Source organism: Pleurodeles waltl, chromosome 6 (assembly GCF_031143425.1).
Source record: "Pleurodeles waltl isolate 20211129_DDA chromosome 6, aPleWal1.hap1.20221129, whole genome shotgun sequence".
Taxonomy (NCBI): Eukaryota; Metazoa; Chordata; class Amphibia; order Caudata; family Salamandridae; genus Pleurodeles; species Pleurodeles waltl.
The window spans coordinates 1146712199-1146731109 of record NC_090445.1 but is presented as its reverse complement, the minus strand read 5'-3'; the positions used below and the strand labels follow the sequence as shown (position 1 = coordinate 1146731109).

Genomic DNA, 18911 nt, shown 5'->3' with positions numbered 1-18911 from the left:
GAGGCCGAGGCTCCGAGGCTAGAGCGGGGGCTGGGTGTGGCGACGCGACTAAACACCGGCACCAAGGCCGGGACCGTAGCTGAAGCAGAGTGTAGAAGTGGGGGGGGGGGGGATCAGGTGGCCAAGGAGTGGCCAAGGAGTGGTCAAGGAGTGTCAAGGAGTGTCCCGCACGCCAAGATCCGACCAGGGAGCCCCCAGAAACAACAGAAGTAGCTGCTCACCCGGTCTCACCCGGTCTCTCCCAGTCTCTCCCGGTCTCACCTGGTCTGCGGGGGTCCACCGGGGACCACCGGGGAGGGCAGCAAAACTCCCTCGGACTCTCCTTCGGGCTCCTCCTGGCTCCTCAACCCAGGTCAAAACAGCAAAGACAGCGAATCTGGCGCTGGAAAGGAGCAGGGGAGGCACCCTCAGCCCCCCAGCCGGAATGCAGCCTGGACACACACCGGCAACAAAAAGTCTCAAAAAGGCAGTCCTCCCCCGGTTCGCGCGGCTCGCGCCTCCCCCAAAATCGCCGCGGCAACAGCGCGGCCACGTCTTGCACTCCGCAGCGGATCCGAGACGTGAACCACCCGGCACCAGCGTCCGTTTCGTCCGTCTATTGCAACGAGAAACGTGTTTTACTCCATAGATATGAGGGAGAAATGTTTATAGCCATTGCTGGGCTGTGGAATAGAACTATTCAGAGCGCCTAATCTCTCCATACAAAATGTAATGACAACACATCTAAGTGCTATAAATAGACTCCTCTGTTATACCTCAAAGAGACCCTTTAGAAGCTTTCTGGTATTTAGAATTGCCCTCAACTACAGGCAGGCAGGTGACATTAGTGAATGATGACCTTGGAAATTGTCTTGGGTCTACAAGGCTAGGTAGTGAAGCTTCCCTAAAGGTATGACAAGGAGCACTGACGCATAATTGTACCCATGCCTCCACAATATGGTTTCCCACAGAACTGTGGCGCCACAGCTCTGTGATGCCATACGTTAATGTTGCCATATAACTATGAACATTTGAAGAACTGCCATCTGGGGATAGCAACCAAGAGAGCAATGTTCTTCGACTGTTGCAGTGACAGAAAGGTATAAAGATTTTAGCCACCACAGGCTGCAAACTCCAATATGCTTCACAAGCCCAAAAATTCAGATGACCATGTTTTTGGAGGAGCTCGTGTTCCAGAGAAATCAATGTCCCATGCAGTGTTCCTTCTAATCCTTCTTAGTATGCGACAACATTATGTTTGCATGCACACTTTTTTTTAGCTTGTGTGCAACTGAGTGATGAGATGTGAAACTAGGAAAATCGACTAGCTGCCACTTGAAGGTAGATAATCATTGGCAATGTCAATAGGTCTGGTTTATAAATGAGTACCTCCATATTCACTGATGGGTTTCAGCACACAGTAAGGCATCACACATTAATTCTGTTATTCATACTTGCACGTTTGCATCCATACATCAATGACTCACTCTTACATTACCCTATTTATACAACCCAATAAAATGCGTTTTCAAACCCAGCAACATATGCAAGATACATTTAAATAATAAAAAGAGAAAAGATAAAACCTGCTGTTAAAACAACTTAAAAGGGGCTAGTGACAAGGAAATGGAAAACTATAAAGGACTGGCCCACAAGCTTTGGCACTGAAGTGCACTAATTTTCAGGTATTGTGCACATGTGATCAGACAAATATCACTCATAGGGCAAGAGAGTTAATGACTGAAGTGGTATATACATACCGCTGGTATATATAGAAGTAGTATGTTTGTTTTTTTAATTACAAGATCCTGGCAGGCAACTAAGCCTTTCAAAGGTTTTGTAGGGCAAAGTATTAAAGTGCAAATCTTGTACACCTAAGGATTGCCGAAGGGTCAAATGAACACAAAGTTCTTGCTTAAAAACTAATCATGAAATTACATTTAACAAAATGTCTGCTGGCTTTAACAGGGTGTAATTACAATCCATCCTTAAAGGCCTGTTTGCTCCATGCGTTCCATAGTAAATCAATCAGGTCTACTGCCTTTGTCATAACTTTTCATAAGAGATGGATAAGACCCAAGGCATGTGAAATAACGTGTCCCAATGAACCAATCTGTTCTATGGCTTTTAAAATGGACTCATCACTGTAATGGAAGCAGGTCAACTATATAGAGCATAAGCTTTCCTAAAAGGCATTCATTGATAAAATTGCAAATATATACAAAATTAGAGTTGTCTAAAACACTAAAAATAACAAGGCCTTACAAGGATTATCATAGTGCAAATATTTTATCTCCACAGTTTGTTTTTGAGTTAGTCACCAAAACCCTTGCCTTCTGTGGTAAAGTGACTACAGGCTTTAGAACACTAATATAACAACCCCCCCCGAAATTATAGGCCTATTTGCTGTAACAAATGCTTTTCACAATATTGGAGCCAGGCCTACTTCCATTGTCTTAACCTTTTATAATAAACAGCTCAAACATTTGGCATGTGACATAACTTTTCCCAGTGAACGAATCAGGTCTATAGTCTTTCATAACCAGCATAGGTAACCACAGTGCATAAAGTAATACAATTACAGATGTGATTAAAAACGTCTGTTGGTGCTCTCTCACATGGCATCTTCATTAACAAGCATTTGAAAAGCAGTAGGTTTCGCATTTGCTAGCGTTAGAGGTACTGGCGTTGTAAATGCATAACTGGAATTTTCTTGCCACATAAATTGGTCAGTCCTGCCGCATAATTTGGTCCTCTCTGCCATAAAAGTCCAGTGGCCCTCCATATCAGTAAAGCACTTCCATTTGCCTTCTTCCTCTATCTGCTCTTTCTCTTTTGGGACTTTTTAAGGCGTTCAATTATACGCCTAGAGTTTCTCTCTGTGCACTGTAAGCGTGGACCTGCAATCTCAGCATGTACATGTTGTCTAAACACGAGAGAGAGCGGGAGCGAGCTGGCCCTGGAAGATTCCCCCCCAGCCCCTGCTGTTTATTTTATGTTTGCTGGGGAGCTGAAGGGAAGGAAGATCTGCTGGGGAACTTGACCGTAGAAGCATTGTGCCAGCATTTACATGATGGGTTTTGAAAACAAGTTTATATTTGTTTGTTTTTGGCAGTTGTTGGGAGGCCATTCTTTACAGATTGATGGGTGTTGGTGGTGAGTGACGTGGTGTTAAGGGGGTGGGGGTACTATTTTTTTAATATAAAATCTGCAGATTATGTAGCCGATGATGAATTATGGTTCTGCCTCATATGGATCATAAGCTACTAAACATGTTGTCACACAGTGGATGGTTCTTTGTAAATGTTCACTGGCTCCTTTTACATTTCTTATTGCCGTATATGGGTGTTAAAATTGTACCAATGAGGTGATCCCTTTGTTCTGAGAACTGGTCCAGACAGTGTTAACTGGTGCCAAAATGCCACAAAAAGGATTCATTACTAATGCGAAATGTGCTGCATTGTTCAGCATAATCTACTTTTCTTGGTGCATAATTTAGTCACCCCTCCGACATAATTTGGTCCTTTCCCAGCTGCATAATTCCAGTGCTCCTGACAGTTAGGAAATAGTAACGTGGTACTCCTCTATGTAACCTATCTCTTATGCTGGGTAAAAGACCCTGGTGAGAGAATTACATAAAGTAGTAGAACTGGGAGGGTTAATTATACTGATTAGTTTTGAAACTTTGAACATCTGCAACAGTGAAATCAGCAGTTATGAATCCCACTTTAACTTGGGAGCGAATTGTGGGGGTGGGGGGGGGGGGGGTGGCTCAGATCTAGGCCCTGGTGCCACTGTGTACCTGCTGCACGATTCCTAACCATGTCACCCTTTAAAACAAGATACGTTTCAGCAGTGAAAAAACACAGGCCAGTCAGCTGGTGAGTTTAACTGATCACTTTAATTTAGTTATAATGTTTCTGCCTCTGGGATGTTACTGATTGCTGACGCCTGAATGGTGAATGTGTGTACCAACTTCCAATTTATGTTAATGTCTGGGAATTGCCACAATTCCTGAGATATGCTACAGATTGGACTCTTGGGCTGCTCTCCTGCTGCATCAGGACTGTCTTTCACTGCAGGTGTTTACAGTGCTTCAATTAGCATTTTTAATGACAAACCACCTCTTTAAAAATGCATTGAGCAGTGAAGCATCGTCATACAAGTGTATTTTAACGATTAGTTTTATCAGTAAAAGAGTTACCTGAATATACATTGTTAATGAGTTTATGAAAAATTCAGCTGCTGCAGATCTGGTGCAACCAATAAGTAGCTTTTTAATACAACATATGCCTATTAAACCAGACTGGCTGTCACGTCCCATTTAAGTATCGAGAAAGGCTGGCTCTGTCTTTCACATCAGAAAGCATCTAAAGTGTGTGGGAGTGTCTGCAATGCCACGAGATCTGACTTTAAAGGAATGTTGTATGGCAATGTGAAGCATTACAAGTAAATAGAATGAGAATGGGTACCTAAGTGTTTGGAAGCATAGAACTCTAGAATAATATTGGTATAGGTTAAATAGCAGGTGACAGTTGCACTGTCAAGCTAGACCTAAAAATCCATGTAGTTAAATGACTGCCCTCCTCCCATCTATGCTGCCGCCAGAGAAAAACACTGTAAATTATCTAGTTAGCTAAGATGCTTTACTAGCTTTACAGTGTCACGAGTGCTCCTGAAAGTTCATGCTTTTGCAGCTGGATAAATAAAAAAATATATATATCAAACCTGCTTAGGGGGCAAGAACTTTTTAGGTCGCATCCTACCAGACCGCCAGATGGCTGGTTTGCTAAAGACATCTTGGGGACTTTCAGAAGGTTCACATAGAAACGCATTCTGCCCTTTGATCCCCATTGGCTTTGTGGTTTGTAATGCAGTTTTTGGGACTCTATTTGCTGGTATTATTTGCTTTGGCTGTCCAGGTCCAGTTTGTCCCTTTCGTTGCCTAAACAGTGTTTGATGTACTCCTCCACAAAGTCCCTTTCTGTAAACACACGTTTAAATCTTGTTCTTATCTTGTCACATTTGCTTTGCTTTCAAAGACAGAGGTCAAATGTCAGACTCTGTCCTACAAGGGCACTGGTTTACCTTTCTTTGTCTGACTTCAAAGTGAGAAGATTCAAGTGACAATCTTACTGGATACTGAGGGTAGGAAAGAGGTTTTTTCCAGCACACAACATTTAAATGAATTGTGTAAGAATTTCGGAATATACCCGAGTTAGGAACATAAATGGAGCCCATTTTTTGTTATTTTCTGGAGTGTGTTGGAAGCAAATACTTTAATATGATTGTTAGAAATGGGGACTTTGGTTGGCAGTCAGGTTACCTCCTGTCCCAGCAAGGACCCTCGTTCAAAATCTCCGCAAGGGACGGCAGAGGAGGTGATATGTGGAAAACAGGGAGTTGTGCATCGGTTTCGCCCCTTCGCATACTGACTTGCGTCGTTATTTTCCATGGAGGGGAAGGCTTTGTGTCGATTTCAGGCACGCAGACTTGGTTCCTCTTCGGGTTGCTGGGGTTTCTGGCAGCCCCAGGGACTGTGCGTGGAATCCTGGGCTTGCGGAGGAAAGTCACAAGCTATGCGTCGATCCAGTGGTTGTTGAGTGGAATTTTTTCCCACACGGCAGGCGCTGCGTCGATTCCTCTCTGGAAAACGGGCTGCGTTGCCCCGGGTCGGCTGTGCATTGAAGTTCCGGTCACAACCAAGGCGCCGCGTTGATCATCTTGCGAAGTCTCGTTGCATCGTTCCGGTTCGGCGTGCAGTGAATTTCTCACCGCGGGGCAGGCTGTCATTTTTAGCAGGCTGTGCGTCAAATTTTTAGCAGGCTGTCTGTCGAATTTTCCCCACACAAAGAGTCCAGTTGCAGGAGGGAAGTCTTTTTCGTCCTGAGACTTCAGGGAACAGGAGGCAAGCTTTATCCAAGCCCTTGGAGAGCACTTCTCAGCCAGAGAGCAGCAACGCAGCAGGGCAACAGCAAGGCAGCAGTCCTTGTCAGAAAAGCAGTCCTAGTGAGTACTTTGGGCAGCCAGGCAGTTCCTCTTGGCTTTTCTGGTTCAGGGATTCTTCCGCAGCTGGTTTCTTGTCCAGAAGTGTCTGTGAGGTAGAGTATGTACCCCAAGAAGTGTCTAGTGGTTTTGGGTCCTCTTCTTATACCCATTTGGGCCCTTGAAGTAGGCTTACTTCAAAGGAAAGTGTCCCTTGATTGTGAAATCCTACCTTGCCAGGCAAGGCCTCAGACCCACACCAGGGGGTTGGAGTCTGCATTGTGTCAGGGCAGGCACAGCCCTTTCAGGTGCGAGTGACCACTCCTCTCCTCCCTCCTAGAACAGATGCCTCATCAGAATATTCTAGCTACACCCCAGCCCCCTTTGTGTCACTGTCTGAAACAGCCCAACTGTCAAACTAACCTAGACAGGGAATCCACAAACCGGCAGAGTCACAAAAATGGTTCAAGCTAGAAAATGCTCAGTTTCTAAAAGTGGCATTTTCAAACACACAATCTCAAAACCAACTTTACTAAAATATGTATTTTTAAATTGTGAGCTCAGGAGTCCCAAATTCCACATGTCTATCTGCTCCCAAACGGAAGCTATGCTTTAATCATGTTTAAAGGCAGCCCCTGGGTTAACCTATGAGAGAGAGATAGGCCTTGCAACAGTGAAAAACGAATTTGGCAGTATTTCACTGTCAGGACTTATAAAACACATTAGTATACATCTTACCTTGACCATACACTGCACTCTGCCCATGGGGCTACCTAGGGTCTACATTAGGGGTGTCTTATATGTAGGAAAAGGGAAGGGTTAGGCCTGGCAAGTGGGGACACTTGCCAAGTCGAATTTACAGTCTGAAACTGCACACACAGACACTGCAGTGGCAAGTCTGAGACATGATTACAGGGCTACTTATGTGAGTTGCACCACCAGTGCTGCAGGCCCACTAATAGCATTTGATTTACAGGCCCTAGGCACCTCTAGTGCACTTTACTAGGGACGTACTAGTAAATCAAGTATGCCAATCATGGATAAACCAATTAACAGTACAATTTACACAGAGAACATATGCACTTTAGCACTGGTTAGCAGTGGTAAGGTGCTCTGATTTCAAAAGCCAACAAAAACAAGTCAGGAAAAATAGGAAGAAGGAGGCAAAAAGTTTGTTGGACCTGGCCCTTTTTGCAGGGTTATCCCCAATGATCAAAACAAATGATAACACGAGGTGATGCAATTTCCACAAACTTTTGTTTGTGCACTTCTTAATTTTATCAGTAAAACTGTATGTCTGTGCAAATGCAACAGACATTTCAATTGAAAAGGTGTTGTCTGTAATGGTAGTGAGCTGCCATACCATGCATTCTCAGCTCCACGCTACTGCACTCTGCACCACCCCACTGTATGCCACTTCATGCTACACCTCTCTATCCTGTACCACTCCACATCAATGTACTCTTTGCCACTCTACACCACCACACTTTTCACCACTGCACTTTACACTACAGCAGTTTAGGCCACACCAGCCTACTCTGCACAACTCTACTCTATGCCGCTGTACTCTGCCACTCCAAAACACTGCACTCAATACCACTACACACTATGCCACTACACTCTGCCAATAAACTTTACTCTGTAACACTCAATTCTATGCCCCTGCACTCTACTCCAATTCATTGTACGACACTCTAATCTACTGTGCACCACTGCACTCTATGCCACTGCACTCTACCCCGCGCCACTCCACTTCACTCTGCTTTGGAACAATCTACTCTACATCACTGCACTCTATGCCACTGCTTTGTGGCACTCCACTCGACTCCTCAATACGCTTAACCACTACTTTCTACTCCAATGCAGTACACAGCTGCACTCTGCCACTCCACTCTACTCTACATCATTGTATTCCATACCACTACGCTCTACGCCACCCTACCCCATTGTACTCTGACACTCTACTCTGTAGCACTGAACTGTATGCTGCTGAACTCTGCCACTCCACACCACTGTGCTGTATGCCACTTGACTCTACTATGCACTCTATGCCACTGCCCTCTGCTCTGCACCACTCCAATCTAGGCCATTGCCCTCTACGCAAAAGTACTTTTCAACACTACACCAGTGCACTCTGCTCTATGCAACTTCAGTGTTTGCTACTCTGCGTGACTCCACACTATGCCACTCCATTACACAACACTCTGCCACTCCACTTGCAACACTACATGCGACTCTCCTCTACGACACTAACTTCTAGCCATGCTAAACTGCAGCCACGTTGGTTACCAACCTGGCTAAAACACATTGGTAAAGCCAATAGTTCTTGCATAGGCAAGACCTTTTGGCTTTGCCAGTCCTTGTTTGTTGAAGCACACAACGTTTGCCCAACATGCACTCCTGGCTCCCAGCATGTGGGTGAATCCAAAGCCCCTTTCTACTGATGTTCACATACTCGCCTGACAACAGCTGCCCTGTCAAGTCAGACCACAAAAAGGGTATACTTTTTTTTCTTTTTTAATGTATTTAAGTGAACGGTGACTATAAGGCATACTCTCTTCTTACTGGCCAAAATTGCATTTTTGAAGAGGAAAAAAAACGTACGCAAAAATTAGTCTTTTGTTGACGAACTAGGATTGTTAAATGATTGTGCTATCTTGTGATACTTTCACCATTATTAATCTTCTGCTGTAAGACCCTTTGTTTTTCACTGTACATACTTCTTAAGATAAAAGCATGCATATCAAAGGCATTGGCAGAATGTGGAATAATTTCCTTCTACAGCTTTTTACTTGTATTTCATCTTTAAAACTCTTGTTAAGGTTACTATTTCACCCCTTTTTAATATCTTTTGTGAGGCATGTTAATGAGAAGGCATATGGTTGTTGTAATTATCTATTGAAAGCTAAGCCAATTTTCATCACAACCAGTAACGCTGAACAAGTATAGGTACTGACGTTCTATTACTCTATTTTGACCCTGTTGGTTTGTCTCTGTACACAGGGAACGTGACTCCAGCCCACTACGATGAGCAGCAGAACTTCTTCGCCCAGATAAAGGGCTTTAAGCGCTGTATCCTGTTTCCACCCGATCAGTTTGAATGCCTCTATCCGTATCCTGTGCACCATCCCTGTGACCGACAGAGCCAGGTGAGTGGACGATGTGCCTTGAACCGAAGAAGACTTTGGCAGACCGAACTGTAGTTCAACTTTTTACCTTGTCCTTTGACCCAAGCATTGACATTCAGATTTTAAATCGCTAGGTTAATTGAAAATAATGTGTTATGGATGTGCTAGCTATTTTAATTATCTTTACGTGTCGTTGTCTGAAATAGATTATCCACAGTGGATTCTCGGAATAGGCTGTGCAAGTATACTTGCTTTTCAGATATACTATGTTTACCTCATATTCTCTACTGTCCTAACAAGAAATGTATTATTTGGCCTTAGCTTGATGCTGCCTCCCAAGGTGTGAATAGCTATAATTGCGATTTAATCGATGGATAGGCTTTCAAAATTGATTTTGGAGGTTATCAGTTTAATGAAGTCTGAGGTTGTACGAAGATGCTTTGAAGAGTCTTGGTGGGTATTATACACTAGTACTTCCTGCCTGTATTGGTCATAAGTGTTTTTAATCGTAGAATCCTGTGTCTCAGATTTACTGATGAACACAGTACCAAAAAAAAAGATGGTAACGCCGTGTCCATCATATATTAGTAAGAAGTACACACAAATAACTGCATTTATGTGTATGGCAAAACTTCTTGACTGCGGAATAGTTTGTAGTTTTGCCTACATCAGTCTATTAACACGCAATATTGTACGAAAAGACGTGAGCAGGTAAAGTTCACCTTTTTAGTCCTGCTTCGTCAGTGGTAAATAACATTTGTATTAGTACTTGCTGTCAGCAATATTAGAAAACGTTTTTGGCAAAACTTTTTTTTTTTTTTTAACATTATTTTTATTAAACAGTTGCTCAACTGCAGTACAGCAGATAATAGAAGGAATTCAGTGCGTAATAGGGAATTGCGAGAGTTTTGGGGCAAAAGGTGTATGAATTACCAATGGGGAAAATCCAACCAATCACAGAGTACAAAAAGTGTCAGTCCCTTTATCCACCACCCATTATGTTTTTTCATAGCCACTGTTCCAGATTGCTAACTTCTCTAAGTTCCATCATACAACCTTTAAGCCACTGCAGCATTTTTAAGTACATTTCTGTTCTTTTTGCCTTGTTTTGGTTTACTTTCTGATGACTAGTAATTTGACCACTTTCACGTTGACTTGTCAGCAATTTTATTAAAAAACGCTTCAGAGAGAATTCTAGTTCAGTCCATGGTGGGCATTATTGATGTGTCTGCCCCTTCTGTTGCATCCAAATATCAAGAATGGTTAACGTTGTCAGGTCTTTTCGTCCAAGGCAAAAGATAAGACCGTGAATTTAAGGCGTATACAACCTGCAAATGCTAGCATTTCATCCTCCAAACGAACCAAAGCAGACGGAGGTCTCTGAGATATTGTTAGATATTGTTGTAGGTTAGATGGAAGAGTTGGGGTGGAAGAAAGAGGTCTCACGCACACCCCCAAAACTGTTTTTTGTCTCCTTTGTTCCTTCACCAAGTTATTGATTTTTAAACGGATCTATTGAGAATAATTTAAATTGTAATTGCTTTACATTCAGCATTATTTTTTATGCTGTTCAAACATATGAGCTGTTATTACCTCTTGTTTTAGATGTGCTCGTTTCTGCCGGTGCAACTAAGTTTTCTTTAGCAGGCATATTTTGCGTAACTCCTCCCTTGACACTTTCATTTTCCCTTTCAGATCTTTGGAATTGTGGCAGACCTTTCACTCTTGCTGCTGACCCATTCCATTCCTAACGTGTAGAAATATTGTGTTTTAGTTCAGGTTAACGAAAAGCACAAATATAAAGAATAAAACACAGATGCAGGGTCCTGTGCATCTGACTTCATTATCCTGCATACCTTGGGCATGAATTGCATTTCTCTTTTATTTCACACTGTCCAAGTTGGACAGTAAGAGTGCTGTTTTAAGGTTTTGTCTAGACAGCACCTGCGCTGTCTCTGCAAGACATGTTGTTTACATACAGTAGGCTTACAGCCCATCCATAGATTACCATATATTTGCTTCAGCATATCTTTCATTTTCTTTGTTTGTCATGACATGCCGCCATTATGTCCTTGTGTTTGGCCCTCCCCTGGAGCATGGGCCAAGTACTTGTGTCCATCTACTGCTCCAGTTTTTGGAGCAACTTTTTTTTGTGTTTTAAGCTTTCCAATTGAGTGTTTGTGTTTTCAGTCCTTCTTTCATATCCCCTTTCATGAAGCTTATGTTCCCTTCCACTGGTCCCCTTCCAGGTTGCTTCTTTTCCCTATGAACCCCCACCCTGTACTCTACACCATTTAACTCTACGCCACTCTACTCTACTCCACTCTGCTCCACTCTATGCTGCATCACTCTGAGCCACGCTTCTGTACGCCAAAGCACTATAAGCCTCTGCACTTTTGCACTCTGCTCTCCTTGGCACCGCAACTGTACACCACTGCACTGTCGCACTACTCTGTTGCATTGTACTCTGCACCATGCCCCTCCGCCCCTCCCCTTTACTCCACTCTAAGCTGCACTGCTCTAAGTCACTCTGCTGTATGCCAAAACACTCTAATCCTCTGCCACTCTGCTTCTCTGGACACCTCTAGTATACACCACTACAGTCTATGGCACTTTAATCTGTGCCACTGCACTCTACTCCTTGCCACTGTACTCTTTGCCACTGGACGCCACACCTACTTGGTGCCACTCTACGCCACAACTCCTCGGTGCCACTCTACGCCACTCCAGGCTACTCTGCTGTATGCCACTCCAAGTGACACCACACTACTGTTCACCGTGCCACTCTAGTCTACTCCACTCTACACAACTGTGACCTGCACCAGTCCTCTCTGTGCCACTCCCCTCTGTACCATCCTACACCATGCTGCAGTACAACATGGCTAAAAGACATTGGCAAAGCCAATCGCTCTTGTGTAGGCGAAACCTATTGGCAACCCCAATGCTTGTTATTTTCTTTTCTTTTAGTGCAACATAGCTAGATTATTCGGTTACTCTGTAACCACCTTCTGTACTTTGTGTATGTCTCTGTGACCTCATAAAATAGTTGGTTAACTTGACAGTGGTAAAGAGCTGGCCACATTTACTTACCAAAACCATGCCAGATTCTTATTTCCTTAACACAGGGGGCTTGTGTTCATTCTCCTGGCTGTCTGGATCACATTCCAACTGAAACATACTGTTCACAGATCCCCTGGCTATTCTCTTCCGGTACTGGATTTAGTGTTTGAGGGTGATTTTCAAACTCCTTTGGATTTCAGACAAAATAATTGGATTAGGCAATAGGGTCTACAGCCAACCCTGTATTGCAATATTTGGCGTTTATATTCACTACCACACTGTTTTTGGAAATAACATTACATTGAAGGGTAGCTTTTGGAGTAGAGGTTATCGCAATCTAACTCTGAGATCCTGAGTATCTAGAAGTGTCTAGGGTTCAGTTCCGCATTGCTGTGACTCTTGGCTGGATTGTAGACATCCATTTGTTTGGGTAAAGTTAAGACCTTTTCCCATTTCAGTCTGACCCTTTGACCAAAATGTTCTCACAGTAACAATAATTTCCCCAAGTTCACTAAAACTAAGAGTTCTGGTTCTATAAAGCCCTGTCCCTCTTAGGCAGATTTGCTTGCAGGAACACAGAAGATTCAAATAAAAAATACCATTGAAACTTCACTTGATATCTGGTGCCTCACCCATTTGTTAAAAGATATCCTATAACTCATTGTGGCTCAAACGTTTCACTGGCCTGGTGTCAGTTTCTTTGAGCAAGCTAAGTTCAACCCAAAATTTCTCCTTGAACTTCATGATCTTGGAAGGCTGTCATTGGGATTTAAGGTAGTTAATAGATAACCGAAGTTGAATATGGATTCAACACTACTTCCTCCCTGTGCCGATCTGCTAGTCATACAGGCAGTAAGGCGCCCACTGTGGCCAGATCTTGGTGAAAGTGCTGGTCGGGTTAATCATTGTGAGTCAGTTATGTCTGTTTCTGCAGGTTGTCTACATGGTAATAAGCATCTGACATGTCTGCTTAACACCTCAAGTTGTCGTTGCGGCTGCCTGGAAATAAGCCGAATAAAGAACCTTGAAATTCTGCAGGGAAAGAACCGAGTCAAATTGGTAACCTCAAGACAGTAAAAATCCAAGTTGCAACAGAGTTCTCTGCCTGTCTTTTCTTAATAGTCCAATTACCACTATAACCCTGTTTCAGGGGGAGGGATGTAGACTGGAACCACAGCAGCATTTACAACGCATTTTTTAACGAGTATGCCTTTACCACAAAAATGTACTTATTTTACATTCAAACATAAACCCTTTTTTTTAGTGTGTATGTGTGTCTATATATATATATATATATATATATATATATATATATATATATATATATATATATATGTTCGATGGCATGTGTAGCTGCAGATACACATGCTGTGCACATCCCGCCATCTGGTGTTGGGCTTGGAGTGTTACAAGTTGTTTTTCTTCGAAGAAGTCTTTTTTCGAGTCACGAGACCGAGGGACTCCTCCCATTTCGACTCCATTGCGCATGGGCGTCGACTCCATCTTAGATTGTTTTTTTTCCGCCATCGGGTTCGGACGTGTTCCTTTTCGCTCCGTGTTTCGGGTCGGAAAGTTAGTTAGAATCTCGGAAAAATCGTCGGTATTGTTTGCGTTCGGTATCGGGTTAGTTACAACAGATCGACACCGAATTAAGAAGAGCTCCGGTGACCCTTCGGGGTTTTCTTCCATCCCCGTCGGGGCCTGGTCGGCCCGGACACGTGTCTCTTCAAGGCTGATGGAACGGACCCCATTCCGCTTCTGTCCAAAATGCCATAACAAGTATCCATATACAGATCAACATCTGGTCTGTAACTTGCGTTTGTCACCAGAACACAAGGAGGATACTTGTGAGGCCTGTCAAGCGTTTCGGTCCAGGAAGACACTCAGGGACCGAAGAGCAAGAAGACTGCAAATGGCGTCGGTGCCGGCAGGACAAGAGCGTTTCGAGGAGGAGGAAGAAACATTCTCCACCCAGGAGTCGGACTCTGAGGAGATTGATCCCGAGGAAACGCCGAAAACCGTGAGTAAGACGTCGAAACCAAGAACTCACGAGAAAAGCGCTAAAGCCCAGGGGACGCCACCGCCAACAGGCCATGGCTTAACCCGAAAAGTAGGTGACCGTTCATCGGCACCGAAAAAGGGCGAGCTGGTGTCGAAGTCATCCGACTCCGGTCGAGATACCGGCACACAGCAATCTCGGGCCCGAGATAGTGGCTCAGAGAAGATTCGCACCGAGACAGCGGCACCGAAACAGGTCGGCACCGAGAGAGCACGACGCCGAAAGTAAAAAAAGGTTTCATCGGAGCCGAAAAAAGCAGCCGAAAAGGTTTCGGTACCGAAATATCCGGCCTCGGAACCGAAAACAAGTTCCTACACTGAGGAACAAGGACTGTCCACACAAATGAAGACACATAGATTTGGACAGGAATTACAGGCAATAGAGCCAGATTACACACAAAGACGGCTCTTTATTCAAAAAAATACAGGGAAGATCAGCACTCTTCCTCCAGTCAAAATGAAACGCAAGCTTGCCTTCCAAGACAAAGACAAACAGCCACACGCAAAGGTGGCTAAACAAGTAACACCGCCACCATCCCCACATCACTCTCCGCAACAATCACCGGTAGCCACTCCACCAATGATGCAATCCCCCAACTCATACAGGAATGAGTCAAGATGACCCTGACGCATGGGACCTTTATGACGCACCAGTGTCAGATAATAGTCCAGAATGCTATCCAGCTAAACCATCGCCACCAGAGGATAGTACAGGCTACGCACAGGTGGTGTCAAGAGCAGCTGCATTTCATAATGTCAGCCTTCATTCAGAGCCCATTGAAGACGACTTTCTTTTTAGTACACTGTCGTCCACACACAGCCAATATCAGAGTCTTCCTATGCTACCCGGAATGCTAAAACACTCCAAACAAGTGTTTGAGGAGCCTGTTAAAGGGAGAGCCATTACTCCAAGAGTAGATAAAAAATATAAACCGCCACCAACAGACCCAGTGTACATTACACAACAGCTAACACCAGACTCTGTTGTAGTGGGAGCAGCGCGCAAAAGAGCCAACTCTCATACTTCAGGAGATGCACCACCTCCAGATAAAGAAAGTCGAAAATTCCATGCTGCAGGCAAAAGGGTGGCGGCACAGGCAGCAAACCAGTGGCGTATTGCAAATTCGCAAGCTTTGCTAGCCAGATATGATAGGGCCCATTGGGATGAGATGCAACACCTTATTGAACATTTACCCAGGGAGTTCCAAAAAACAGCGCAGCAAGTAGTAGAAGAAGGACAGGGTATCTCCAATAATCAGATACGGTCAGCAATGGATGCTGCAGACACAGCTGCTAGAACTGTCAACACAGCTGTAACAATAAGGAGACATGCATGGCTGCGTACATCAGGATTTAAACCAGAGATACAGCAAGCTGTGCTGAATATGCCATTCAACGGACAGCAGTTGTTTGGGCCGGAGTTGGACACTGCGATCGAAAAACTTAAGAAAGACACTGACACGGCCAAAGCCATGGGCGCACTCTACTCCCCACAGAGCAGAGGCACATTTCGAAAGACACAATTTCGAGGGGGGTTTCGAGGGCAAACCACAGAAGCCACAACCTCACAAACAAAGCCCACTTACCAGAGCCAGTATCAGCGGGGAGGTTTTCAGGGACAATATAGAGGGGGACAATTTCAAAGGAATAGAGGAAAGTTCCAAAGTCCCAAAACTCCTCCAAAGAAGCAGTGACTTCAAGGTCACAAATCCCCAACACATAACACCTGTGGGGGGGGAGACTAACGAAGTTTTACAAACATTGGGAGGAAATAACAACAGACACTTGGGTCTTAGCAATTATCCAGCATGGTTATTGCATAGAATTTCTCAAATTCCCTCCAAACATCCCACTGAAAACACACAATATGTCAAAACAACATATAGATCTTCTAGGACTAGAAGTTCAGGCATTGCTACAAAAAGAAGCAATAGAGTTAGTACCAAAACAACAAATAAACACAGAGTTTACTCCCTGTACTTTCTGATACCCAAAAAAGACAAGAGTCTGAGACCTATTCTAGATCTCAGAACATTAAATACCTACATCAAATCAGATCACTTTCACATGGTTACATTACAAGACGTAATCCCACTGCTCAAACAACAAGACTACATGACAACACTAGACCTAAAGGATGCATATTTCCATATACCAATACATCCTTCACACAGAAAGTACCTAAGGTTTGTATTCCAAGGGATACATTACCAATTCAAAGTGTTGCCATTCGGAATAACAACTGCACCAAGAGTTTTTACAAAATGCCTAGCAGTAGTAGCTGCACATATCAGAAGGCAGCAAATACATGTGTTCCCGTACCTAGACGATTGGTTAATCAAAACCAACACGCTAAGACGGTTTTCACAACACACAAAATATGTCATAGAAATCCTCCACAAACTAGGTTTCTCAATCAATTACACAGTCACACCTTCTGCCGTGTCAAACACAGCAATACTTAGGAGCAACAATCAACACAGCAAAAGGGATTGCCACTCCAAGTCCACAAAGAGTTCCCACATTTCACAATGTGATACAGACCATGTATCCAAATCAAAAGATACAAGTCAAACTGGTGATGAAACTACTAGGCATGATGTCTTCATGCATAGCCATTGTCCCAAACGCAAGGTTGCACATGCGGCCCTTACAACAGTGCCTAGCATCACAATGGTCACAAGCACAGGGTCAGCTTCTAGATCTGGTGTTGATAGACCGCCAAACATACATCTCGCTTCAATGGTGGAACAGTATAAATTTAAACCAAGGGCGGCCTTTCCAAGACCCAGTGCCACAATACGAAATAACAACAGATGCTTCCATGATAGGGTGGGGAGCACACCTCAATCAACACAGCATCCAAGGACAATGGGACATACAGCAAAAACAGTTTCACATAAATCACTTAGAACTGTTAGCGGTATTTCTAGCGCTCAAAGCATTTCAACCCATAATAAGACACCAACACATTCTTGTCAAAACAGACAACATGACAACAATGTATTACCTAAACAAACAGGGAGGCACACACTCGACACAGTTGTGTCTCCTAACACAGAAAATATGGCATTGGGCGATTCACAACCACATTCGCCTAATAGCACAATTTATTCCAGGAATTCAGAACCAGTTAGCAGACAATCTCTCTCGGGATCACCAACAGATCCACGAATGGGAGATTCACCCCCAAATACTAAACACTTACTTCCAAATGTGGGGAACACCACAAATAGATCTATTTGCAACAAAAGAAAGCGCAAAATGCCAAAACTTCGCATCCAGGTACCCACAAGATCAGTCTCAGGGCAATGCGTTATGGATGAGCTGGTCAGGGATATTTGCTTACGCTTTTCCCCCTCTCCCACTCCTTCCATATCTAGTAAACAAATTGAGTCAAAACAAACTCAAACTCATACTAATAGCACCGACATGGGCAAGACAACCTTGGTACACAACACTACTAGACCTCTCAGTAGTACCTCATGTCAAACTACCAAACAGACCAGATCTGTTAACACAACACAAACAACGGATCAGATATCCAAATCCAGCATCGCTGAATCTAGCAATTTGGCTCCTGAAACCCTAGAATTCGGACACTTAGACCTCACACAAGAATGTATGGAGGTCATAAGACAAGCTAGGAAACCTACCACTAGACACTGCTATGCAAATAAGTGGAAAAGATTTGTTTATTACTGCCATAATAATCAAATTCAACCCTTACACGCATCTGCCAAAGATATAGTAGGATACTTACTACAATTGCAAAAGTCAAAGCTAGCTTTCTCTTCAATAAAGATACATCTGACCGCAATTTCAGCCTACCTGCAAATTACGCACTCAACTTCATTATTTAGGATACCAGTCATAAAAGCATTTATGGAAGGCCTAAAGAGAATTATACCACCACGAACACCACCAGTTCCTTCATGGAACCTCAACATTGTCTTAACACGACTCATGGGTCCACCTTTTGAGCCCATGCACTCTTGTGAAATGCAATATTTAACATGGAAAGTTGCATTTTTGATTGCCATCACATCTCTAAGAAGAGTGAGTGAAATTCAAGCATTTACCATACAAGAACCATTTATTCACATACACAAGCATAAAGTAGTTCTACGGACAAATCCAAAATTTTTACCAAAAGTGATCTCACCGTTCCACTTGAATCAAACGGTAGAATTACCAGTGTTCTTCCCACAGCCAGATTCTGTAGCTGAAAGAGCACTGCATACATTAGACATCAAAAGAGCACTAATGTACTACATTGACAGAACAAAACTAATTCGAAAAACAAAACAACTATTTATTGCTTTCCAAAAACCTCATACAGGGAATCCAATTTCTAAACAAGGCATTGCTAGATGGATAGTTAAGTGTATTCAAACCTGCTATCTTAAAGCAAAGAGAGAGCTGCCTATTACACCAAAGGCACACTCGACCAGAAAAAAAGGTGCTACCATGGCCTTTCTAGGAAATATTCCAATGAACGAAATATGTAAGGCAGCAACATGGTCTACGCCTCATACATTTACCAAACACTACTGTGTAGATGTGTTAACGGCACAACAAGCCACAGTAGGTCAAGCTGTACTACGAACATTATTTCAAACAACTTCAACTCCTACAGGCTGAACCACCGCTTTGGGGGAGATAACTGCTTACTAGTCTATGCACAGCATGTGTATCTGC

At 43.5% G+C, this 18911-nt stretch overlaps 1 protein-coding gene across 1 annotated transcript in view; it reads left to right on the top strand.

The window, feature by feature from the left end:
- HIF1AN (hypoxia inducible factor 1 subunit alpha inhibitor) overlaps window positions 1-18911 on the top strand; it is a 160139-nt gene that overhangs the window by 63563 nt on the left and 77665 nt on the right. The window contains exon 4 of the mRNA XM_069240360.1: window positions 8968-9113. Within this exon, the coding sequence (XP_069096461.1) occupies window positions 8968-9113 (146 nt within the window). The remainder of the gene's footprint in view (window positions 1-8967; window positions 9114-18911) is intronic.